The sequence below is a fragment of the Barbus barbus genome (assembly GCF_936440315.1).
Source record: "Barbus barbus genome assembly, chromosome: 46".
NCBI lineage: Eukaryota > Metazoa > Chordata > Actinopteri > Cypriniformes > Cyprinidae > Barbus > Barbus barbus.
In genome coordinates, this window is record NC_136724.1 from 2,809,828 (window position 1) to 2,835,942 (window position 26,115).

The 26,115-nt window shown below is 35.8% G+C and overlaps 1 protein-coding gene across 2 annotated transcripts; it reads right to left on the bottom strand.

The window, feature by feature from the left end:
- Window positions 1-4,878: 4,878 nt before the first annotated feature.
- Window positions 4,879-26,083, bottom strand: cUnh18orf63 (chromosome Un C18orf63 homolog). Of its 2 annotated transcripts, XM_079408788.1 has the most exons (14): window positions 25,710-26,083; window positions 25,433-25,567; window positions 23,928-24,006; window positions 22,421-22,477; window positions 21,605-21,716; window positions 20,684-20,725; window positions 20,227-20,303; window positions 17,134-17,240; window positions 16,869-16,965; window positions 15,250-15,335; window positions 13,639-13,822; window positions 9,993-10,604; window positions 6,765-6,842; window positions 4,879-5,504 (listed from the first exon to the last, which is right to left on the bottom strand). In XM_079408788.1, exons 2-14 carry the CDS (start codon window positions 25,564-25,566, stop codon window positions 5,382-5,384), a joined length of 1,788 nt encoding a protein of 595 aa, XP_079264914.1. In that variant the 5' UTR covers window position 25,567; window positions 25,710-26,083; the 3' UTR covers window positions 4,879-5,381. The 2 variants fall into 2 exon arrangements, with proteins under 2 accessions (XP_079264914.1, XP_079264915.1); XM_079408789.1 differs by lacking the exon at window positions 9,993-10,604 and having other exon boundaries at window positions 4,903-5,504.
- Between the last annotated feature and the right edge of the window lie 32 nt (window positions 26,084-26,115).

Consider the following 26,115-nt stretch of genomic DNA (forward strand, 5'->3'; position numbering starts at 1 on the left):
AAATGACATTAAACTCTTTACAGTTTTTGACCCAGATGCACCTCATCTAAAGCATTTTTAAACCTAAAAAGAAACTATTCCAGCTTAGTATCCACCTAATACAACATGGAAACATGGCTGCTACGCTAAAACAAGGCACCCAAGCCTTCCTAAGCCTTTAAGCTTCATATTTATCTTGCAAGCAAAGATCTTTTCAGTTCTGTAAGCAAACATGATGCCATATGGCCAGTTTAGAAATGGGTTTGCAGACCTTGTTTCAGTGCACTTCATGTAGGCTTGTAGTTGCTTCTTTTCTGAGTTTTTATGATGCAGTGCCCACTCATGTGTGCTGTGTGCTGATGCATGCTCAAGTTGTTAGCTTTCTGTGCAAAGGGTTTTTGGCTTTTCCAGATGTCCCTGATTACTGGATCAATATTTTATAAATAATTTACTAGAGGGTGCAGAGCTGATAAACTAACTAAAAGAACTTGTATTAGCTATAAAAAAAAATATATATTTTTTTAATATATTTACATTTACATTTAGCTGACGCTTTTATCCAAAGCGACTTACAATTGCTATATATGTCAGAGGTCGCACGCCTCTGGAGCAACTAGGGGTTAAGTGTCTTGCTCAGGGACACATTGGTGTCTCACAGTGGATTCGAACCCGGGTCTCTCACACCAAAGGCATGTGTCTTATCCACTGCGCCACCACCACCCCATATATTTAAATGAATATAATGTTCAATTAAAATTAAATATTTAAACTGTTAAACATGTAATTTGTTATAATCTTCATAAAAATACCTTCTAGAATAAATCTGATTGATTTTTAATTTATTTATTTTTTACATTCAAACAGTTTTGCACTTGGAAAAGTGATTTATTTTTAAATTAAATAACTTAAAAAAAATTGTTGTTGTTGTCGTTGAGTTGTTTTGTTATAATACTTTAAACACTCAAACAGTGTTGCACTTGGAACACTTTATATTTAAATAAAATTGAATGTAACGCTGAATTAAATTAATAATTCTGAATAGCTTGAATGTTAAATGTAATATTTTTGGTATATTTTTCCTGCTAAATTATTAATATTTTAACAATAATTAATATTAAAATTTAATAATTTAATATTTAAAATGAATCATTTTAAATATTTAGACTATTAAATGTATTTTAAATGTATTGTAAAATATTTAATGTGTTAAATGTATTATTTCCAATATAATTGTCTTGTTAAGTTATCCCATTAATTAATCATTACCAAAAATTATTCCCTGACACCTCCTGGTTTAGTAAGTGCTTATACCCTGTGTGTCACAGAACTTAAATGTTACTTGGAAGAAATTTGCCATGCAATTGAGCACCATATACAACTAATTACATGTGAATGTGCGAGAGGCCACACACCTATGTGACCAACATTTTCCGACTTTTAAAACGTTATTATTTTACAAGCACATACTGTCTACAACACTGCAGCGCTTCGTGTTACACTGGTGTTGTGAAGGGTTAAGAGCAGATTTTCGAGCTGGGTGAAGACGACCAGCTGCCACCTGCTCCGCTCTAAAGCTCGGCGCTGGGAACGTCCCTCTGGTATTTCATACATTAGGGCACATTAAGCACGGAGATCGCTCTCTGCTTGGCAGCAAAATGTATCCATGTGTTGAGGATGTGAGAGAGAACTACAGCATGACAGAGCTGCATTTTATCACAACTCTGTGGGTGTTCAGCTGTAAGACATTAACCTGCTCTCAGGGGCAACGTTCCCAAATTTTTGGTATATCTAACCCCATCATCCTAAATATGGCTCCTACTTTTACATTTAAATGTATTAATACACTCAATATTAATAAAACGACAGTGTAATAATTTATTATAATTAACTACAATACAAACTGACCTAGTCGTTCCATTTGATAATAGATTGTTTTAATTACATTGGATGCTTAGGCAATTTCCATCAGCACAATAGTAGCTGGGAGAGATTGATTAAATGGAGCGACAGCATAACACGTCTCAAGTGTATTGGCTTGCATGCTTGTGGTATTCGACAATTTGCTTTGACTTCAATTGGACAATTTTATTTGGGAAAAAATTATCCACATACATTTGTTAACCATGTCAGCATAGGTGGGGTGCACATTTGAAATGTATAAAAAAAAGTGAGACTAGTTCACTAAACTGCTGCAGTTTTTGTGCACAGCATTTCAGTTAAAAAAAACTCTTATTTTACTTTAAACTTTAAGTCTTATTTCTCAACCACCCACAATCCAGTTTAACCAGGTGCTGCTAATAACACTATGCCATTCACATGTAAACTATGTAATTATTATTTACCTGCTTGAATGATTCGAAGTCAGTGTCTTTTTTGTATGTTTTTGCATTCGTTTTCTAGTGATCATAGCATCAGTTATTCACCAAACAGGGGTTTGCAAATTATTGAAATGTAACATTAAAATAAACAAATGGGGGTGTGCAGTTAATCCAAATAAAAATGAAATAATATGACTTATCAAATGGTGACAATCAAATCAAAGGCTGCGATTTAATTGACATATGCTGTATAGGCTGTTGTGGAGTTCATTTACACACATACAGCTTATAATAGTTCAACCTGCACTTGGAAACAAAACGTACACTTAATTTACATATTTCCAACATTTCTGTGGACAGAAATTTATAGCATTTGACCAATATTCTGTAAAAATGAAAGGCTTGAGGATTTAAAAGCTTTGAAGGTGAGTTACTTGCATTATTTTATAAACAAAATGTATTTTTTTTTATATAATTCATAAGTAATTCACATGACTCCAGTCCATACATTAATGTCTTGTGAAGCTGAAAGCTGTGTTTGTAAGAAACAAATCCATAACTAATGCGTTTTAACTTTAAACTGTCGCTTCTGGACAAAACACAAATCCATAATAACGCTTCCTCCACTGAGTAAGTCCATTAAAACTCACATCAAAATCCACCCACATATCTGTTTGAAACTTTTCTGGACTGTTTTCATTTGTAAACGGTGCTTGATCTATGCATATTTCTCTCCTGATTCAGATGAGATAACTTTTTAATTTGAGAAACCAATAATCAGATGGATTATGGCAGGAAGCGACGGTTTAAAGTTAAAATGTCTCGATGGATTTGTTTTTTTTACAAACATGCAACTTTTCTCTTCTCAAGGCATTCATTGATGGACTGGAGTCGTGTGGATTACTTGTGGATTAATGTGATGATGTTATCACGACTGATTCATAATACTGGGAATTGAAAAAGAGTGAAAGAGTAAATACAGTCTTCCCACATACTTCTTGCTGACTGCTTAGCCTGGTAGACCAAATGTAACTCCTCTTCACAGTTCAAAGAAATATAAAAAAAATCTGCAAGTAATTTGGGTTATCTGCAAATAAATATCCCATCATTGCTTAGTCAATCCAGCATTTAATATGGTACTTCAATGCTTCATTTGTAAAAGCTCATAAATTACAGCTGCAGACTCCTTAACTCTGTATATTAATCTGGTTGTAAGTATAGTCTGGCAGGTCAGAACTCAGGTAAACAGTCTATATCAAAGGTGGAGGAGTCCTGAGGCCTGTACTGTGAGATGAGAGCATGAACCGGCACGCAGGAGAGGGAATTTTTACCGTGCCTTGTGGCGACTGGCACCTTAACAAAAGTGCATTCAAGGGTGCTCTGATGAATGATAAATAATAGAAGAACAACCACATATGTATATATGCATTGTCTCTGAGATTAAATATGACAGAATGATTTAGATAGTGTTTTAAAAACACCATCGATTGCAATACATCAAACATATCATCTATCAATCACTGCATGTGCTGATGCAGACCAAAAAAAGGCCTGATTCTGCACAGCGTGGGAACCATTTTCAAGGAACATTTTTCTTTTATCTGTGACGTGAGGTTGAAGACTTAAACTAAGAGTCGATAAATCAACTAACCCCTGTTCACCGCCATAAACTAGCTAAACGTGCTGATATTAGATGCCGTTACGGTAATGAATAACAGTCACCTGTTAGTCACAGCATGGTGGGTAGCATATCTGTTTCACATTCACATCTTTGATATGCAAAATGCACAGAACTTTTTCAAGTCTGACAATATTTGCCCCGCAGAAGTGCATTCTTGCTTCTGCATGACCTCCTACTTAAAGCAAAGCTTTTCAAGTCAGATGTGCATGGGTCATTAAGCTCTGTCAGTATAAAGGGCAGTAGAGACAAGAATGATCTTGATCTTTTAAGGTACAGAAAGCAGCGTAATTTGGCCCCTATCATTAGCCATCAAAGTGACTGGGCCTGATTTCCATCTCAGTCAAGAGCCTCTGACTCTTCTTTGGAGTCTGTGGTGTCATTAGGGTTGAGGGAAGTCACCTTGCATCACTGTTTTCTGCAGAGCCGGCGTTCATTATTGCCAACTGAAATTCTGTATGTCAGGCAAGTTCACTGAGAAATCATGCAAGAAGCAAAATTAAAAATTGCATTTTTTTTTCCTGACTGCCTGTAAAATCTGCAGTAATCTCACATGGCTCATCTAGATCTTTTATCATTTTTCTGAGATTTCAACAAAATACTGATGTCTTCAATCAAAAGAAGAGATTTCAAGATAAATCTTCCATTTTGTCCTTAAATTCCTGAGTTGCTATTTTCATGAATTATACCTCTCTTCTTACTGCATGTCAATAGTTGTCTCATTTGTGTCCGATTTTACTTCTAAAGAAATTTAGGAGAAACATCTGAGACAAAGTTAATGCTTTCCTCTGGTTCTTTTCCAAAGTCTTGATTAAAGTCAGAGCAAGGTTTAACAAAACGTAACAGGTTAGGTTTGATGACAGACAAATGACCATCAAGTTAAGAAAAAAAGGACTACTATACAAAGAAAGACATTTTTTTTTCTTTATCTGTTGCTCTTTACAAACTCTGGATCCAATTAAACAACAGATTTCAGCTTACAAGGTTTTGCTTGGAAAAAAAAAAGAGAAATGGCTGAAACCAAATGTCATGTGCAACGAATATGGTGTAACTCATGGCAAACGCATTGAACTGTCAACAGAGTCGGTCAATGGAACAAACAAAAACTCAGTATGCAAAGTCTCTATAGTGTGTGTGTTTAAGCGAGTAACTGAACCCAAAGACAGACATGTCTTTTTTTCTTTATCTGTAGCTCTTTCCAAACTCTGGATCCAATTAAACAACAGATTTCAGCTTACAAAGTTTTGCTTGAAAAAAAGTCGGAAACCAAACGTCATGTGCAACGAATATGGTGTAACTCATGGCAAATGCATTGAACTGTCACCAATTTGTTAATGGAACACAAATTCAGTATGAAACGTCTCTATAGTGTGTGTTTTTTAAGCAAGTAACCGAATCCAACACACCTAAGTTTCACTCAGACATTTCATGACCTTTGACACCAGCTCCTCTTTCTTATCCTTTGAACGCACATTGATCCCTCGACTCTTCAACCATGCCTGCAGAGCCACCGAGCTGACCTTAGAGAGCTGAAAACAGAAAAAAAGAATGAACCTTACTAAGTTTTGTATGCAGCTTGAAAACTGATTTACATTTTGAACAGCAATAAATAACTGACAGTATCTGCAAAATTTTCCCACACATTGTTTGCGCTGATGTTCTACAGAATGGATTTAAATATTATACAAATGTGCTAAATCAAGTGCTACATTTACTGGTAGGTGAAAGCATTATAAATTATCCAAAATATTTAATAAAACAAACAAATAAAGGGCAGAGCTGAGACTAATTGTATTTTGTGAAATTTACAAAACTGTATAAACATATTACCTGATATTACATGGATAAATAGTGCAAATTTTTTTAATCGAACAGTACACGTAGTAAAATACAGTTAACACAGTATTGTATTGCACTATACAGTAATACTGTAAAATATTTTAAAAATGAGTTTTGATATATTGCAAAAAGTATTTTATTCCTGTGATGAAAGCTGCATTTTCAGCATCATTACTCCAGTCTTCAGTGTCACATGATCCTTCAGAAATCATAATAATATACTGATTTATTGCTCAACAAACATTATTATCAGTGTTGAAAACACTTGTGCTGCTTCCTTTTGTGGAAACCATGATACTTTAAGGATTCTTTGATGAATAAAAAAAAATCAGAACAACAGCATCTATCTGAAATAAAGATCTTTGCAACATTATAAATATCTTTATTGTCAGTTTCAATTAAAGCAATGGATCCTTTTTTCATAAAAGTAAACATTTATTTTAAAAAGAACCCAAATTTTAAACGATAGTATATCTTTGTGTAAACCTCTGCTGTATAGAGCTGTAGAAGAGCTGAAATGCTGTACACTTGTTATTGTTCCTATAGTTCAAGGTCACCTATCAAGCCATAACATAAACCAGCCATGGCATCATTATGTATCACACAAATTAAAGACCTGATATGGGTTTATATATGGCTGCACCTGTTAGTAGCCTCCATAATAAAGAAAAAATATGAGCTTATCTTCTCTCTTAATGACGTTCAATCAAGACCATGAACACATGCCAGACTTGTAATGGGTTTCATTTAGACTATGCGTGCCAATGAGCCGTCACACTGCTGGCCTCTGGACTATAGCAGACTGTTCTGCCCTGCAAAAGTGAAACATGGCAACGACTCCAACTACAGCTTTGAAGTTTCTGAGTTAAAGTTAACACGATGTTATTACGAAGACTATTTCTAGGGTACATTTTATAGATGTGCAATGGTAAAAAATATAAAAAACAAACCTGATTGCTTGTTGCATATACTTCCACATTCTGCACACTCTGTTTAAGCCTCTTTCGTTTTGACTCAAACGTGTCTCCCTGAAAGATGTCGAGACAGGATCCATTAGAAACATTACACCAGATTTAATCATTCATGAAGATTCATCAATTATTTTCAGGAAACTGCACAGATTAATTTGCCTAGTCTTGCTAAATCAGTGCCCTACTATCCCATGAGAAATACGGAAATCTGCAAACTAAATTTTTACATTTCCCAAGTGAGAAAATGTAAGTGGTGCTTGCCCATGCAAAACTTACCATGCATTTGCTAAGAGCTCTGCTTTTGTAAGTTTAACGGCTTAGAAATTACGGCCCTATGATTTATGCGATGTCGAAAACGCGGACAGAATCAAGGAATCTGGACATAAATAAGGAATTTACTGTATAACGTCAAAGTGTCTGTGAATATTAAATCACGAAAATACCATTTAAATATGAAGTCTGCATGTTCTGCATGTCTTTGTGAGAATAAGCACCACAGTTTTGTCTGGTGCACAGATAAACAAACGTGCATGACATGAATGGTGTTTTCAGCATCTGCCATCTCACTAAATAAGGACATAAATTTAATCTCCAGAGATGCTCTGATAGTCACTTCATGAGCATTTTGCCATTTCATTTGAGAAAAAAAACTATTGTCAAATATCAACCATAGAAACCTCACAACAAAATAAATGTTTGGTTTAACTTGAAGAAATTGTGAGATAAATACATATAGTAGAATGTACTACTCAAAGTAGAAGTAATAATAATAAGTACAACAACAAGTTTTTTTATATTTATTATTATTCAATAATTTATTATTTAAGGAATAACCACACAATTTTTCCTCCATGTTTTAATTTTAACTGTAAACATCTGTTGTGCAACACTTTGTCTGCTAAAAAATAAAAGCTTAATTTTTATTTTTTAATATGTAATGTTTTATGCCTTCATTGGTTTACCACCATTTTTGGTAATACATTGATAAATCCCAGAATTTGGATAAACAATGGAATTTGAGAAAAGATTAAAATGTTTCATTGGGCACCTAAAAACATAATTTTTGTTAAACTTTTAATAAAGTTTCACGAGTTCGTACTTACATATAATCAGATTGAGAAAATAGTCAGATGTCTTGAGGGAGGGCTCCGAGCCCAGAATATAGTCTGAACCCAGAGAACTCCCCCTATCTCTAGTATGGACTGAGAATAGTTTAAGTTTGAGGAGTTAGGGTGGAAGACGGATGCCGGACTGTTGTGGGACAGAGGTGAGTTGGTTGTATGTATATACGTATAGTGCTAGTTAAGATGATTAACTAAATAAGCTCCACCTGTGCTGAATTGGTTGATTATCTGATCATGCTCATCTCGAACCTTGTAAATAAAACATCATGTAATTGTTAAATGCAGGGTTCCCACTCTAAGCCAAATTTCCTGACTAAAAGCCGAATTTCCATGACCTATAATGAACGTAAAAACAGGCCACTGTTATGCTTAGCACTTTTTTTGCTTTTACCCATTAAATGCACTGACATTTTTTATACTTTTTTTTTGTCTTTGAAGTGGTCATTTTGTAGCAAAAGCTCATAAAAAGTTAAATTTTCAGGCATATTTGCCTTAGTTAACCGGTACAGCCTGGTGACTGAATTTGACTTAAGTGATTGCCAGTTGACGAGCTGGAAGGGAATAAAATGGCACCAAGAAAATAGCCCAGGGCTCAACGCTAAGGGTTTTTTCAGTGGTTCAAATTATTACTTGCCCTGTTAATATTTTCACTAGCATTGCCACAAAAAAAAACCTAAATAAATAAATAAATAAAATAAAATAGTTGCTGTTATCAATACAATTTTACCTATGTTACCTTGTATTCTTATAAATAAACTTATATGACACCAATATTTTAAATATATATAAAAAAAATAGAATTCTCGATTTCGAAACATTATTAAATATAAGTCACAGCCAGTAAATAAGAACAAATTGCAAGTAATAGCACAAATAAATATATAGCACAAGGATATAAATACAATTGTGCTTAAGTTTTTATGTTTGTAGGTGTTCAGGTAAAGAAATTGAATAATTACTTATAAAAAAAACATTGGCATATTCTTAACTCTGTGTTGCACCTTGATTTTTCAATGCCATTTGAAATTAGTGGCAAGGCAACCACTGCATTTTAATCATGAAGCAATCAAAAAAAAAAGTGCAATGTTTAATTTATATTAGACTGCATAATTTCAAAATCTGAAGTAAAAACAGAATGGTGTGACTTTAGCTTTGTGAAATTATCCTACATGAAACAGAAACAGCCGACGGGCTGAATGAGATGCAATTTCACTCTCTGACAGCAGGTGGCGCTTATGGAACAGTGATAAAGCATTTCCTTGTTAGCGCTGCGCATATTAACACTCATTTAAATGCATTATACAGAAGCAAGATGAAAAAAAAGCCATGTAAAGTTTTCTGAAAACAGCCAGTTCCCCTCAGAAACACATTCATATAAAATTCAATCATTAAGATTCCTATATTTTGCGATCTTGTGATCTTATTCTGCCTGCTATGGTATTTTCTCCTCTTTCTGTCCATCTTTAGCGTCTCTGGCCTCTGTTAATGTCCGTTTACAGACTAATTATAATAACGTAATATTTCCACACAAATGGAATTTGGAAAAATTATTGCAGTGCAGTTTGGGTGCAAGCCCGAAACAGAAAATGCTCTAAAATAAAACAAAAAATGGCCGGTCAACCGGGTGCATGTACTCCACTGTAAAAACTAAATATAGATTAATCATTGTTAAAGCTACAAAGTTACTTGCCAAGATGGGTATTTTCACACTTTGTATGTATTTGCCCATTCAGGTGCAAGAAAGACGCTGAGATTCAGGGCTCGTCAGAGTCGCGGCTGTCTGTGCACGCGAGTACTGAATGGAGTTGACAAACAAAAATCCCTGATATTCCATGACTTGGACAAAAATAATATAAAACTCCCTGACTTTCAATGTCTGGAATAGACCTTTTAAAATTCCATGATATTCCAGAAATTCCATGACCCTGTAAATGTGACCCTGGACCACAAAACTAGTCATAAGGGTCAATTTTGTGAAATTGAGATTTATACATCATCTGAAAGATGAGTAAATAAGCTTATCATTGATGTATGGGGGAATTTGGGGGTGGGGGTAAATCAATAAAATGCACAGCTCACTTACTCCTCTATTGCTGGGGATCTCAGGCATGATGTGGGGCTGCGTCTGTACTAAAGGCAGAGGAGGGCTAATCGCATTGACTCCACTGTTGGTCTTTTCTTTACTTTTAGAAAAAGGTAAAGTCATCCGCTCCGGGGCTGGAGGCCTGGAGAACTGGTTAGAAGAGGCTGGTGTAGAGTAGTGGGGTTTGGAAGATGATGACAGACAAGTAGATGACAGAGGCCTTATGACTGCCATTAGCTTCTGCCCTTCCGGCCCCTGCTGCCGTTTCACTGCAGGCATCTCAGTCACGTTCCCATGGTGGATGTGGGATTTGTTTTTGAAGATTGGCACAAGCTTTGGTCTTGGAAGTGCAGATTGTGACTGTATTTGAGTAAAATGAACATTAGTGGGAGAGGAAGAGGACTGAGTTGCCAAGTTGGAGGACGTCCAGCCTTTCTGGTCAAGAGACAAATCCAAACTGGATCTCTTTTTCTTTTCAGTCTGTTTTCCAGTTGAGTCACACTGACTGTAGCAGTGTTGTGCTGCGTCCCGTGGGCAGCTGCTGGGAAGCTGGTTCAGCACAGCTCTGCTGCTGTTTTCTGTTGTCACGTTTGCAGGCAGCGGCCCAAAGCACTAATGTAAGGAAAGAGGAGTTTGTGAATAGGGAAATATTTCCTGTGCAAAAGTTCCTGAGTAAAGGTCATTGCACACCGAGTCTGAAATTTTTGCGTGTGTTTTTCCATTTTTTCGTATTCCTCATCCTTTCCTATCCAAATGCATGCTACGGATGCGAAAACGCAGAAAACCTGATCCAATTTTTTTTAATGACGGACGAAAGTTTCGGAGGAAGTGTGTAAATGTGATTGACAAAATTTATTTATTTTTAACGTGCAAAAATTTCGGACTCTGTGTGCAATGACCTTAAGTGTGCAAGTTTGGTTGATTCTGTGCTGATGTCTACAAAAATAAACTTTTAAAGGTTCACTTAAGTTAAATTTACCATTAAACTTTCATTAAACTTCAAATTTCTTAAATTATGATTATAACTACTCCAAAATCAGTCAATATGTAAAACTCTATTGGGTGGTACTAGAGACATGATATCAAAATTGAAATTAAATATATAATATGTGATGTAATTTCTAAATATTTCAGATCATTTTAACTAAAAAATAATACATTTATTTTATACAATAAATCAACTGTAAAATTATGGCTGTGTGCATTATTTTAAAATTATTATTATGGTATTATTTTTTAAGTCAAATGTTTTCCTTTGCCTAAAAGAAATAACCCACTACAACTACTCAATATTTGTCAATATTTAATTTTACTGATACAATATAGAATTGTTCCAACATGCATTGCAACACTTAAATAACCCCAAAACATCCTGTTATATTATAGCAGACTGACTCTGCCTCCAGATCTGTGAGCTTTCTCGATAGCAAAATCTGTAAGGTTCCTCTTAGTTAAACAATTATTTGTGCTGGACATGTATGTTGATAATGATGCTGGCACTAGTATGCTTTTGTACATCCAACATAAATTAACCAGTCAGTTAATCATTGCTGCCTAATGTTGCCATTATCAATCATTACAGTCTCCGCGCCAGCTTTCCATCTGTACTAACAAACAGCACATATAGTGTTTCAAATCACGTTTCACAACATTTGTCAAAGTTTAATAACATCAACCCTCAGCTATAGCCAGTATAAATTAAACCTTAACCCATCTGGCTGACTGTTAGACTCTCCTCCATGCGCCAACAACAACTAACGGGAAGAAATGATCTAATGTAGTATCAGGTATTGTTCTTACTGGAAACTCTCACTTGTATTCTACGTCATAAATGTTAAGCGTCAATTATCCAGCAAACCCAAGGATTGTTTGAGTAGGCAGACACCATCACACCACTTTGCTCACTGTCCATATAAACTCTTCCCATATGTGTGTGATCTCATTCGCTCCACTTTCACTGTGAGTTTAGGCAAGTTATTATATTTTGAGAAAGTTTAAGATTTCGAAATTCATCTAGGGATCTTTATTCTTGAACATTTGCAGTTTTATGAAAGGAAACTTTTTAAATACTGTATTGATCTTTAAGACAAAGAAAACGATATAAATAGTGTTGGATACAATAATCAATGCAATGATATTAAAACTATAGCTGACGTTAGATGGGTGCCCAAGGCCAATAGATGAGTTTTTGATCTCTGTTTATTTGCTCACAAATTTGATCTTTTTCATTTTTTATAGACAATGAGAGTAAAGAAAGCAAACTCTGAAGAAGAGGGGGAATGTGATTAGGAAATGACATAAACCTGATCTGGGTCACTGATACACAACGGTGCATCCTGTCAGAGTATGTGCACCCCCCTCAAGGTCATGTCTTTGACTAAATATTGCTGCTTGCTATTGAAGTGGATGGAAGCTGCAGTCATTAATAAGCATCGCATGTGCAGTGAAGTGTTTTGAGATGCTGTCTCTTTTGATCACTTACATGGGCGGTTGATGTATTACATGTTCAAGGACTTCAATCAGCATCAACATTTCAGATTTATATGGGAGTAAAAGGGAACATGCTGATCATCTGTCTGAAACTGGCCAAGATTTCTTTTAATTTATTCACCATAATTAATCACATTTACTAGATTCTAAATCAGGCCATCAAGGCTGCATGCATAATTAAGAAAATTAGCTTTACAAAATATAATATAATTTTAGTTATAAATGAAGATTTAAATGTATATAATAAATGAACTCTGTGGCTAGACACTCAGTTTTTAATGAAAAAGGCGTTATCATATTTTTTTTTTCTTTTGTCTCAAAGAAGTAATCTACTGCAGGTCCATTTAAATTTTAACACATTTAAATATTTCATTTTTATTTATAAAATATGGAATTGCTCAAACATAGATTGTAAAAGAAAATGTGCATATCACCTGCCTGTAACTGATCACCATTTCTTTTAATTTATTCGCCATATTTAATCACATTTTTACTAAATTCTCATTGTATGACAAATAAATTTAAATCAGGCCATCAAAGCTGCATGCATAATAGTTAAGAAAATGTGCTACACAATAAGTAATCTACTGCAGGTCCATTAATATTTTAATAATTCTAAATATTTTATTTTTATTTATAAAATATGAAATTGCTCCAACATATCATGTTTGAAACTGGTCTTTTTTTTTTAAAATCAGGCCATAAAAGCTGCATACATAATAATTAAGAAAAAACATTGCACGCGGTATCAAATCATTGGTTTTATTTTGAGAATAGCATGCCACACCAGTCGACATGGCAGCTTTCCAAAAGTATTTAATGTCTGCAAACCATGTTTCTAATTTCATTTAAAAAGAGATATGAGATATCTACTGTCTGCATAATCGGCTTGTTTGTAAAATCTGGATAACACATGCATCTCAATAGTTTTGGAACATCCATGAAGTAACATATCCAGCTGCATCTGTGCTGCAGATGAGCATATTCATAACAAATTGGGCAATGTCAGAAGTAATACTAAGCAGCAAAGTGCAGTAGTTGATGTCAAATCCAATTGATTGCTACTTTATTGCTATTGCAGCAGAGTAAGCTAAGTGACAGAATGTTTGTGTTTATGGACACATGTGTGTGTGTGTGTGTGTGTGTGTGTGTATACCTGAGTGTCTGGTCTGTTCAGTTCATAGCTGTAGTAGCAAGGCTTGCAGGTCATCCACACTGAAAAACCGCACACACTCTCCAGTCCGGCCTGCAGATCTGAAAAGAAGGATTCCAGCACCCCCTGCAAGTCCACTCTGGGAAAGCACTGTACCGGTTGAGTGCGCATGCAGCACAATGGATATCTGAGCAGGAAGTCAAGGATATTTATTGCCAGCATAGAGAAAAAAAAGAAAGAAAAACAATGCAGTTATAAATAAACAAGATCCATACAGGGCATGATTAAAAATGTATAGTTTATTTATATTTGTCCCTGCAATGTGTGATGTACTGTAAGTGCAGACCTGATTCATTATGTGCAGAGATCTAGCACAAGTGTGAAAATGGGGGTTATGTAATATTAATAATGAGAAACATGTTTGGGAATAGTGTTAAATTCCCAGAGTTCTCATTACACTGGGATGAAACACAGATGAAGGCTTCTCTGACTATTACTTCAGCAATATACATGCTCTATACTGAGTATAGCATGCAGATTTTCTTTACGTATGGTATTGTTTAAATGTTTGCTTTATGAAAGAAATATTTTCACTCAGCAAAGATTAAATACATTTATAAAAAGTTACAGTAATGACAATGTTACACAAATTTTCAAATTCTAATAAATGTCCCCCCCCCCCCATTCAATTATACCCCAAAAATGTTTCATGGTTTCCACAAAAATATGAAGCAGCTAAAGCAGTTTCTTGAGCAACAAATCAGCATATCAGAATGGTTTCTGAAAGATCTTGTGACACCGAAGACTGGAATAATGATGATAAAAATACACATTTACACCACAGGAATAAATTATATTTTAAAATAGACAAACATAGAAAACAGTTATTTTAAATTGGAATAATATTTCACAATATTACTCTTTTTACTGCATCGTTGATAAAATAAATGCAGCTTTGCTGAGACTTTTTAAAAGCACTTGACCTTCTATTTATGTAGCAGCCAGAAGAAATCATTTCTAACATCCGATTCTTGATCCATCACTTAACTGTATTGCCATCAGGATTTTTCCAAAATTGGATTAAATATTTAAAATAACCATTGAGAAGATAATTGTACGTCACTGATGAAATTAATGCAATGCAATAAGGTCACGTAGCAACAATGTATCATACTAATGTTTGAAATGTTGCATAATGCAAACGGTTTCACATGTTGGCAGTGTTCAGGGTACGTACTGTAGCACAGTGTGTGATGCAAGTTCTGCAGTCTGAATATTCTGAAGAGTACAACCATCTCATGTCCACTAGGTGTCATTATCACGTTGCATGAATGTCAATCAAAACAATCTGATGTACTACATTCAATTTGTAAACCAGCAGTAGAATTTATGCCTGAAAAACAATTTATTTTTCTAGAAAAAATGCCTTCAGATTGATGATAAAATTAAAAGTGTGATGCTGAAAAAAAGCACAAGCACAAAAAGATCATTAATTGGTGTTTTGGACAAGATTGTACCATTTTACTGAGAGCAAATGCTGTGCTGTAAATAACTGAAATCAATATCTTATTAACAGGAAAGTGACCATTAACTAAAACCTTTACTAAAGGATACGTGAACAGCTTTTCACCTATTGGTTTAAAGTACACGCTGCAGTATACGACCTCCTCTTGACTTACTGAGGGCAGCTGATATCCATACTAAACCAAGAGACAGTTAAAGAGACAGACAGAAGAGCAAGACAGAGAGTTACACAGAGACAGGAACATTAATACAGTGACATTAAGTAGAATTTTTTTTATAGGCAACTTATCTTGCGTTTGTCTGTGTTTGTGTCTATTTGTAAGCAAGCTAGCGCTTTCAAACTAAATATATGGATGTGATTTCGGTTTAAACAGATGGTGTGTATACAATATAAATGGGTAATCGTGCATGTCTGCACATACAAATTATGTTTGATAAAGCCAAGCCCCACGACTGAGTCTGTTTGTGATCAAAGGTTACATTGTGACCTCTAAACCAAAGAGAAGTGGATCAGAGTGCTGAAAACACACACACACACACACACAGTACTGTATGTGCAAACACACATATTAACAGACTGGCAAGAGAATGCAACACTTCCAGAGTCTCAGCAATCTAGCACCAGGATGACAGTTAATTTACAAACTGTAAGCAACAAAAGCTGTGTCAGACGCTGAGACACCATTAACTATCAAGCCATGTTGTTGTATTTGAGTGCAGCCCTGTGAATAAATCAATAATCCTGAAACACTCTAATGATCTGTAAATTGCTTGCTCTAATTTAAATAATGCAGTGAGAACTGTTCTGCAATTTTTGAGAATGAATTATGATGCATATAAATCACAATAACTCACAAGTAACCCACACAACTCGAAACAAAAAATTAACGTCTTGTCAAAGCTGCGTGAAAAAACAGACCAATCAAGACATTTTAACTTCAAACTGGTCTTCATAATATTGATTCTCCAGAAAAAAAAAGTTATTCCTGTCTGAATCAGGAGAGAAATATGCACTATTTACAAGCAAAAACAGCTCCAAACAAATATGTGTCTGGATTTTGATGTGAGAGGACAACAGGAGATGGACTTTTTCACTGATTATGGACTCATATTTTGTTCATTAGGAGATAGTTTAAAGTTAAAACATTTTATTGAAAACAACTTGATGTATTTATGACAAACAGCTTTTGGCTTCACAATACAGTATGTTAATTGATGGACTAGAGTGTGGATTACTTTGGATTATTGTGAGTATTCTGAATAAGGAGAGATACAGTATATGTACAGATCAAGTTTTTGGCCAGAAGTGAGAGTATAAAGATATAACGCCCTAATGATGAACTTGTTTCTCACAAACATGCAGCCTTTCACTTCACAAGATGCTCATTGATGGACTGCTGTTGAGTGGATTATTTGTATATTATTGTGATGTTTTTTATCTCATTCTGATGGCACCCATTCACTGCAGAGGATCCATTGGTGAACAAGTGATTTAATGCAAAATTTCTCAAAATCTGATGAAACATACTCATCTTGGATGGCCTAAGGGTGAGTAAATTTTTTTTAGCAAATTGTCATTTTTGGGTGAACTATTACTTTAAACTTTGGCACAAAAACTGAACACCACTTATGCTACAGACATGAAAGAAAATATGGGGCTTATTGAGGAGAGGTGTGCACTATTATGTTCTTCAGGTGGTACTGTTTACCATGTTGTTCCAGTGCTTTTGAAACTCCATGTAAGACTGGAATGGGCTTTCCTGTGGAATCCTGCGACTGATGCTAAGGATTTGGCCTTTCTTCATACTGTTCACACACACACACACACACACAGAAAACAATGAAGGAAAAGGATTGATTCATTTGTCTAAATCTGACACTGCCAACAAAGGAGATTATGATTAGGACCTTTTCCCTCCATGTAAAAACATAACACAGTCTATTCATTCATGCACACATACACACAACACACACCTTGGCAGAACGTGGCACCAGTTATTTGGCATGACTGTATCCAGCACAGCATCATTAGTGTGGAGGAAGTTTTTCACCACAGGAGCAGGAATATCAAAATCCTTTATCTTGCAGAAGACAGACAAGCATAAATTAACACCACACACGGAAACAGGAACAAGAAATATTGCAATCCAATACAAACTTTGACTATAGTTCATGTCTTACTGTGAATAACTGGTCTCATTTATGCCAATTATTATTTCAATAATGTGTTAACAGCTATTTGTTCAAATAAAATAACTTACCTTATGAATAAGGTTTAAGGACTACTTAAAATACAATTATTTACCAAATGACCTTTCATTCAAATATATCTCGGGTGACGAACGTCGGTCCTGGAGAGCCGCAGCCCTGCAGAGTTTTTCTTCAACCCTAATCAAACACACATGAACAAGCTAATCAAGGTCTGAACAGTTATTAGGAAGCTACAGGCAGGTGAGTTTTTATTAGGGTTGGAGTTGAACTCTGCAGGGCTGCGGCTCTCCAGGACCAGAGTTCGCCACCCCTGAAATATATGATCTATGTATCATAGCTATATATGCAGAAAGCAGAAATGCATTATTGCGTGTGACCTTGGACCGCAAAACCAGTCATAAGGGTAAATTTTGTGAAATAGAGATTTCGACATAATATGAAAGCTGAATAAGCTTTCCATTGATGTATGGTTTGTTAGGATAAGACAATATTTGGCTAAAATACAACTATCTGAAAATCTGGAATCTGAGGGTGCAAACAAATCTAAATATTGAGAAAATTGCCTTTAAAGTTGTCCAAATGAAGTTCTTAGCAGTGCATATTACTAAACAAAAATTAAGTTTTGACATATACAATGTATTTTTTGGCTATTGCTACAAGAATACCAGGGCTACTTATGACTGCTTTTGTGGTCCAGGGTCACAAATATTTAAACATGAATATGTTTGTAACGAATATACTAAAATATACATAGAACTCATTACTGAAATTATTATATATGATTTATTTATATTTATATAGTTTATATATTTATATAGTTTGAATTAACATTTAACTTACCGTATCAATTTATTAGATATATTTTAGTATATTCATAACATTTGTGTAAATCGATTATGAATGATTCCTTTTTATGCACATGTACTGCATATATGCATTATTTATATATGCATATTTTTTATATACCAAATAGTTTACAATAATGGTTAAATAATATTGTTGAATACAACAAAATGAATATAACAAACAAGCACACCACTTGGGTGCAGCTAGTCAGCCGAATCAAAAGCTTTTCCTTCTCCCGTCCACTCAGCACAATCAGGTTGACATAAGGTAGATAACTGACTAAGGCAGCCCCACTCTGCACATTTTGTATGTTTCTCTTATCGCTTCAGACGTTTGTTCTATTTGACCGCAAGTGCCCTATACATAAGTGAACATATAGTTCCCTTCAAAGGGCAATGAAGTGTGGGAGACGTGAATATAAATTGTATTTGTTTACAGAGGTATATTATGTCACACTTCTCTAGTAAGTTTCGTCTGTGTGAAGTAGGAGTGACCCCAAATAGTCAACGATTCGATGCTTCCATAGGAGGAGCCTGATTCGACTCACAATCTCACAGTCGAATATTCGCTGAGGTGTTAGGATCATGCCATTTTGGCTATATGGGGTGCTCAATGTCTGATTTCACATAGAACTACCAGTTTTCTCCCAATAAGTTAATATACAGCCTATTAAGATAATGCTGTAAATAAGAATCAGAAAAGAAAGAAGCTTTAAATAAATATTTTAATGTGCTTGAATAAATCCAACCACCCCTATAGATTTAAGTTTCACTTTCCATAATCCGTGACCGACAGAGGATCTTGGCCGCAGGGATTTAAATCATAAACAAGACTCAAACTGACACAGGCAGAGTTAAAGACTGGATTTTTTCGATCAGGTAGGGTACAAGTGATGTCAAAACATTTCAGCTGGTTTATATATATATCATGTCTATATTATTTATCTCGTATAAGATGCATTTGGTTGAGTTACACTGCAGTAAAGCGCTTCAATGTAGTACTTCGGTCATTATCTCTTCAGCGCACTGCGAGAGCAGGACAAACAACAATGCAGAATATTAATAACTATGACTGGGACTGTCATATATATAACATTGTAATAGAATACTATTATAATAAAATGCTGTGAATTTTTAGAGTTTAGTTGCCGTGTTTCTGCACGTTGTTGCGTGAAGAACACGTCCACTAAAGGAGTTCATTCACCAGCCACGTTCATGTGCATTCGAGGCATTTTGTGCAGCTAGCCTATAAGTCGTATTATAACGTTAGGTTGTATATATAATGAAGCGAATTCTATATGAGTTAAATCCCATTTATTAAAAACCTGCTATCAAATGCTTCATTCTACTGGTCATCTTCAGTGCGGACAGCTCAAAACAGAAATGCAGAACATTACTGTCATATACATAATGTTATTATGAGAGCACTATTGCAAAAAATGTTATGAATTCTTAGGGTTTCGTTGACGTTTATTGCTATCTTTTAATAAAAACATTATTTTTGTATCTGCGAGGTGTCCATAACACATTTTCCCTGTGTGTTAACATCAATAATTATGATTGTGGAATGGAATGTATTTTGTAATCTCGATTATCGGCAAGATTGGAAAATTCCGATTGGACTATGAAAATCCTTAGTCGGGGACACCCCTAGGGTGAAGACGCTGCAGGCTGTGGCGCCGCGCAAATCCGTGAATGAATGTTCTGAAGTGAGGTAAACTTCAACGGATTTCCCCTGCTCAAGGAGTAGAGTCAATCGGGACATAGTTCATGCATGGAGCTCACTTCTAACAAGCTGATGATCTGAATCAGGTGTGTTAACAAAGAGAGACATGCAAAATATGCAGAGTGGGGGTACGCAAGGACTGGAATTGAGAATCGCTGGACTAAGGCATAGGACATGAACTGAGGCAAATACGTAATGCATGACAACGGCAGTAAACTGTTTCATAGGCCATTAGAGGCTAGACTGGAGATTGTGAAAGCAGGCTGGAGGTGTTTGAATTCTTACCACAGCTGGAGGAAGCCTGACTGTGTTGGCTTCCACACTGACACACAGTTGAGTCTCAGTGATACTCAGCTCAAGCACTGTGAATCAATATACAACAGTACAGACGTGAGTCAGTAAGAATGAGAAAACATCTGTCTGTGTCATCATCAGTTACTGAATGAACTGTGAAAGTCATCTTTAGGGGAGAACGCAACATGATAAACTTAATATGTAACTCCGGAAGAACAAATGATTCTGGGATAAAGCAAAAGGAGTACATAATGAGCTAACAGTGAGCAAAACAGCAGATACTGAAAAGATATTGTTTTCACTATAGAAATACATTTAAATGTTTTTCTATACAAGTACTCAACCACCTTAGTCACTCCTCGCCTGCAATCAAGAGAAATCACAGTCTAACAATGCGAATACAAATGGCAGTGTCTCTTGCCAAAGTATACAGATGCCTCCCACCTACCAACCGCATTGAGTTTTCCAGAGTCACTGAGGAAATCTTTTCCTGGGAAAGAAGGAAAAGTCACTGTTACTCTAAGATGATGAAACAAACTGCATTGAGATTTCTGTGTAATTCATTAAATACTATGTGATGGGGGAGTGTTGCAATCTGGTGAGATCATTAAGAAGAATTTTTGATGACGTGTTTTAAAGAACTCTCATATTCATTAAGAAAGATGTAATTATAGTAAATTCTCTCTGATAGAGTACTCCAAATACTTCTGAGAGCCATGAACGCTGCTTTAGCTGAGCTCAAGGATGGCACCACACACTTTTTCAAGGCACGGCCTCCAACACAAGGCCATCACACTGTCTGATTTTCTTATCATGTACTCATTTGAACTTCTGCCCATCAATCTTGGATGAGAAACAACAGTGAATGACCTTCTAAATGACTCTTGATTTTAAGCATCACACATACTTTCCAAATTAATTACCACTACTTTAATTAGTAACTGTAATTATGGCACGTTAAACTGGCACAGTGATAATTCATGACAACACTGCTGAAGACCAAAACTCGATATGTGCTCATTTCTATTAAACTGGGCTGAGCTGACACATGCTGACCTTGAGTCAAGGCAATAAAATATTAGCTCAGTAAAGATGAAAGGATTATCCAGTCTTAGACTACATGAATTACTCATGCCTGCACTAGAAAGAAGGCTCAAGGTGAAGCGACAGTTAAGATTATAGCAGCTAAATCAGCCACAAAGTGACCTTTACCCTCAGCCTACACTAGTGAATGACCGCCTTCACATTCAGCATGCAATAATTGTGAATTTCTATTGCCTGCATGCACAGGCAAAATTCAGCTTGATTTAAAACATGGAAATGTTTCAGGCTCTTGCAAGTGTACTGGCTCTGGGATATTGCCCCTCACCTGCTATTAGATATTGCCCTGCTTTGTTCCATTTAGGGGCCAGTCTAGCAGTCACCGAATAAGACAAACACGTCTGCAGAATGGCAGGAAATACCCTTTGAGAAGGATTGAGCTACAAGACAAAACGAAAAAGCACAAATGCTATGTTCACACAGCAGGCAAAAGTGGCCCAAATCGGACTATTTTTGGTCAAACCGTATGAGACTCAGATCTGTTTATTCATAACAATGTGAATAGCACAACTCACATGAAATCTGATATTTTCGATTCTAGCATTTGTGGTCCATTTGCCTATATGCATTCCAAATAAATGCTGTTCTTTTGAACAGTTAAATATCACAGCTTCCACATAAATATGAAGCAGCTGTGTTTGAAACCATCTGTTTGACTGACAGCAATAATACGATATGTATTTCGAACAGCAAATCAGCACATTACAATTATTTTTGAAGGATAACATTAAAGACTGCAGTTTTGATGCATCACATTAATAAATTATATTTTACAATATATTCACATAGGAAAACAATTATTTTTAATAATAATAGTATTTCACAATATTATTGTTTTTACAGTATTTTTGGTCAAATAAATACAGACTTGGTGACGTTTTTTTGAAAGAGACTTTCAAAAACGTAAAAAAAAATCTTACTGATCCCATACTTTTGAACTATAGTGTATGTTTTGATGCAGTGGAGACACATTTCAGGCCAGTCAAATAGAGACTGAACTCATGGAGCAACAGATATTTGAGACATTTTTCTGGACAAACAAGACTTTCTTTTTAAAAGAAAGATTTTCCTTCTTTAAACTAACCTGTAGACCATGTTTCTGTGCAAAAGCCTGGATGATGCCACTCTTGTAAAATGCAATCTAAGAAAATTGCAGACAATCAGAATGGATAGTTAAACAAAAATAGCACATTTAGGCTACTGTACATCAAACACTGACCAAAGCTAGTGATCTAGTGAAACACACAAAACTTCATTCAGTCATTTCATTGAGTTGCATTGATACATGACTGCCTTTGCATTGCCTTTTTTCCTTTTGGCTACACACGTACAAAAGCCATGGAAGTTACACAAGGACAACATAGTCAATTATTCACCAGTGCACCCACTGACGTCTGACAGCACATTCACAACATTTGTAAAATGTGCATCAGATTCAAATCAAAGGCACTGCTGAAGGTATCACGGGCATCTAGTTAGCTGCTTTTGACACACTGTGTGAAGTGCTGATTTAATTGGCTTTAGTTCAGGACAGGGAAGGAGATGACGGAGTGTGTAGAATGTGCCTCAAATATTTTGCTTCTCACGGGACATGCTTTTGCACGAGCTGTGCTCACACGCACACACACATGCGCCCACAGATGAAAAGTCACACACATGCTACAGCACAAACTTCACTGACAGGTGCACATGCACGCAAGGTGATGCACATATCACGAACACTGAGGGAAAAAGAAGAACAATAACATGTTTGGACAGGAAAAGCAATATAAATCTTAAATGTTTTGCGTGACATGGATTTTTTTTTTTAAATAACACATTTTGGCGTTAATTCAAATCATCATTAAATATAATTATGTTACATTTTATTGAAAACAATTTTATGAGCAAGAGAACTTGCCTTTTATGTAGGAATAGAACTGAGAGACACAAAGAATTATGGCTGCTAGGTGTACTAAACAATAAATATTTCTTCAGCCTTATTTCTTCCTGCATAAGTAAGTCGTGACGTATTGTCAAGTATGGTGACCCATACTCGAAATTGGTGCTCTGCGTTTAACCCATCCAAGTGCACACACACAGCAGTGAGTAGTGAACAAATCCACACACACACACACACCACACACACACACCGTGAACACACACCCGGAGCAGTGGGGGTTCGGTGCCTTGCTCAAGGGCACCTCAGTCGTGGTATTGAGGGTGGAGAGAGCGCTGGACATTCCCTCCCCCCACCTACAATTCCTGCCGGCCGGGGGCTCGAACTCGCAACCTTTCGATTACGAGTCCGACTCTCTAACCATTAGGCCACGACTTCCCGTGAATACATCGTGAATCTATGGAAGCTAGGTACTTGTAACTTTTTATCTCGCAATTCAGTCATTTTTTCAGTTATGGAATAAAAAAATAAAAAGGTAATGGAGACTTTTTATGTCACAATTACTTTTATATCTTGCAATTTTCAGCATGAACTGTGAGATATAAAGCAGGCTGGTCTACTTTCTAAGGTCACAGGACAATTATTAATTATTAATCTCAATTTTAAAGCTGGCTGCAAGTATAACTGATATCTCAAAATATATCATACTTACAGTCATAATAACAGTGATGCCCCCAAAATGGCCCAACACAGGAGAAGCAACAATGTCTGAATGCAAGAGAACAAGCTCCCTAAAAGACAGAGGGAAAAGTCTTTGACACTTCAGAGGTCAAGATAATGAAATATTCTGGATTCATTCTAGACAACTCAGCTGATTTCAGTGTAATGTTTCATATAATTAACCCTGCTGTTGTGTTACAAAATTTGGGGACCACTTTGGTGTTGGGGGTCCATTGGTTTCCATTCGCCAAAGATCAACAATATGAAAAACACTAAAAAGTTATGAAAAATACATAAAACCTATTGCAGCTTGATATAAAATATAAAAGTAATAAATTATGAACTTCTATTATGTTAAAAAATAAAATAAAATAAACCCTTCCTTTGTGATAGGGGTCCATTTGACCCTGATATATATATTTTTAAATTCCTTATTGTTATTTTTAATGCCTACTTGTAGTGACTATTTGCACATTGAGGGGCACAAACCAACTAAGTATAAATAGTATAGTATCATTATTTATACTTAAAATGTATTTATTTATTTTTGCAAATAGTAATTATCAAAGTGCTGATTTTTGGTGAATTGCATGAAAACCGAGCATGTTTTAGGAACGACCTTTCCAAATCACATCTGTGTGTCTAAACTTTGCATGCACATTTATGGCCTTAAATGAGAAAAAGCCATACAATCTCCAAAGAAAATAAATAGTTTAACCAATGTTTCAAGCAGTTAAAACACTGAGTATGGGTCAAACGATAGACCTACATATAATGTCAAACCTCAAAATATAAAGATCTAACAACAATCAAACTTTGTGCCTTTCATCACGTGTGTATATGTATATAATTAACCTAACTTACCTGTAATGTGTGTGTGTGTAGTGCTGGAGTGTGTGTGTGTGTGTGTGTGTGTGTGTAGTGCTGGAGTGTGTGTGTGTGTGTGTGTGTGTGTAGTGCTGGAAGTGTGTGTGTGTGTGTAGGTGTGTGTGTGTGTGTTTGTGTGTGTGTGTGCATGTTTATGTGGTTTATGAGGACACACATTTGTATAATGACATGAGTATGACAGAGGTATTACAATATGAAGGTGGTTTATGAGGACACTGCCTATGTCCCCGTAATTCAAAAGGCTTAAAAAACATACTAAATGGTATTTTTTTGAAAATCTAAAAATGCACAAAGTCTCCTGTGAGGGCTAAGTTTAGGTGTAGGGTTGGTGTAGGGCAATAGCACACACAGTTTGTTCAGTATAAAAACCATTACGCCTATGGAGAGTCCCCATAAACCACAAAAACCAACGTGTGTGTGTGTGTGTGTAGTGCTGGAGTGTGTGTGTGTGTGTGTGTAGTGCTGGAGTGTGTGTGTGTGTGTGTAGTGCTGGAGTGTGTGTGTGTGTGTGTAGGCTATATAAAGATGAAATTTCTAGATCAATCACGAATATGTGAAGAACACAAACTATAGTTTTATAAGCTGTACACATTATAGTTATGTTTTCACCTGCAGGTTTCCACTTGTTTGTTTGTCAGCTCTGCTTCATCGAAACTCTTCGGGAAGAACATATTAACACAACACAAACTCCTCAGATCAGGAAGATTGTGGAAAAACAAAGACTGCCTCACACTTCCACTCATTCTGAAAATACAATTATGAGGTTAATTTACTCGAATCAACACAGTCACTGATCTGAGAACAAAATAAGCTATTATTGGTTAATCAGAGACTATTTTGGTCCAAAGACGATATGAAATTGCGCGCATATTCTGTCAGTAATTACCTCAGATAGGACACAACTCACTTATATCTCTGAACAAAGTGCTGACTGAAAGAAAGAGTTTGACCTGAGTATGACCTGAGTATAGTTTGAGGTTAAACAGCAATAGTAAGTGCTGAGGTACTAGAGCGCGAGCTTTTGGCGGCAAGAAAGAGGCTCGCGTGACAGTATTTCAAGTGAATGCTCTTATCTGACAGAAACACCTAAACAAGAACAACAGGCGGCTAAAATGGGCAACCCCCACTGACCCCGTCTTGACTAACGGACATCACTAGATTAACTTGATAAACGGCGATAAACGGCACCGCTTCCGTATCGCGTGAGAACTGCGCTCTCGTGAACTTTCGTGAACTCCTGCCGTGTTTCTGAACTACTTCACAGACACATATGACCCAGTGAGATGATTGAC

Bases quoted from the DNA above. Each gene is read 5' to 3' on its own strand.
- cUnh18orf63 (XM_079408788.1), bottom strand. From the start codon at position 25,566: ATGAGTGGAAGTGTGAGGCAGTCTTTGTTTTTCCACAATCTTCCTGAT. The intron at 21,717-22,420 runs GTTAGTTTAAAG...TTTGTCTTGTAG, and splicing joins CACAGAAACATGGTCTACAG to CTCAATCCTTCTCAAAGGGT. The intron at 20,726-21,604 runs GTGAGGGGCAAT...CTTCTTTCCCAG, and splicing joins AGGGCAATATCTAATAGCAG to GAAAAGATTTCCTCAGTGAC.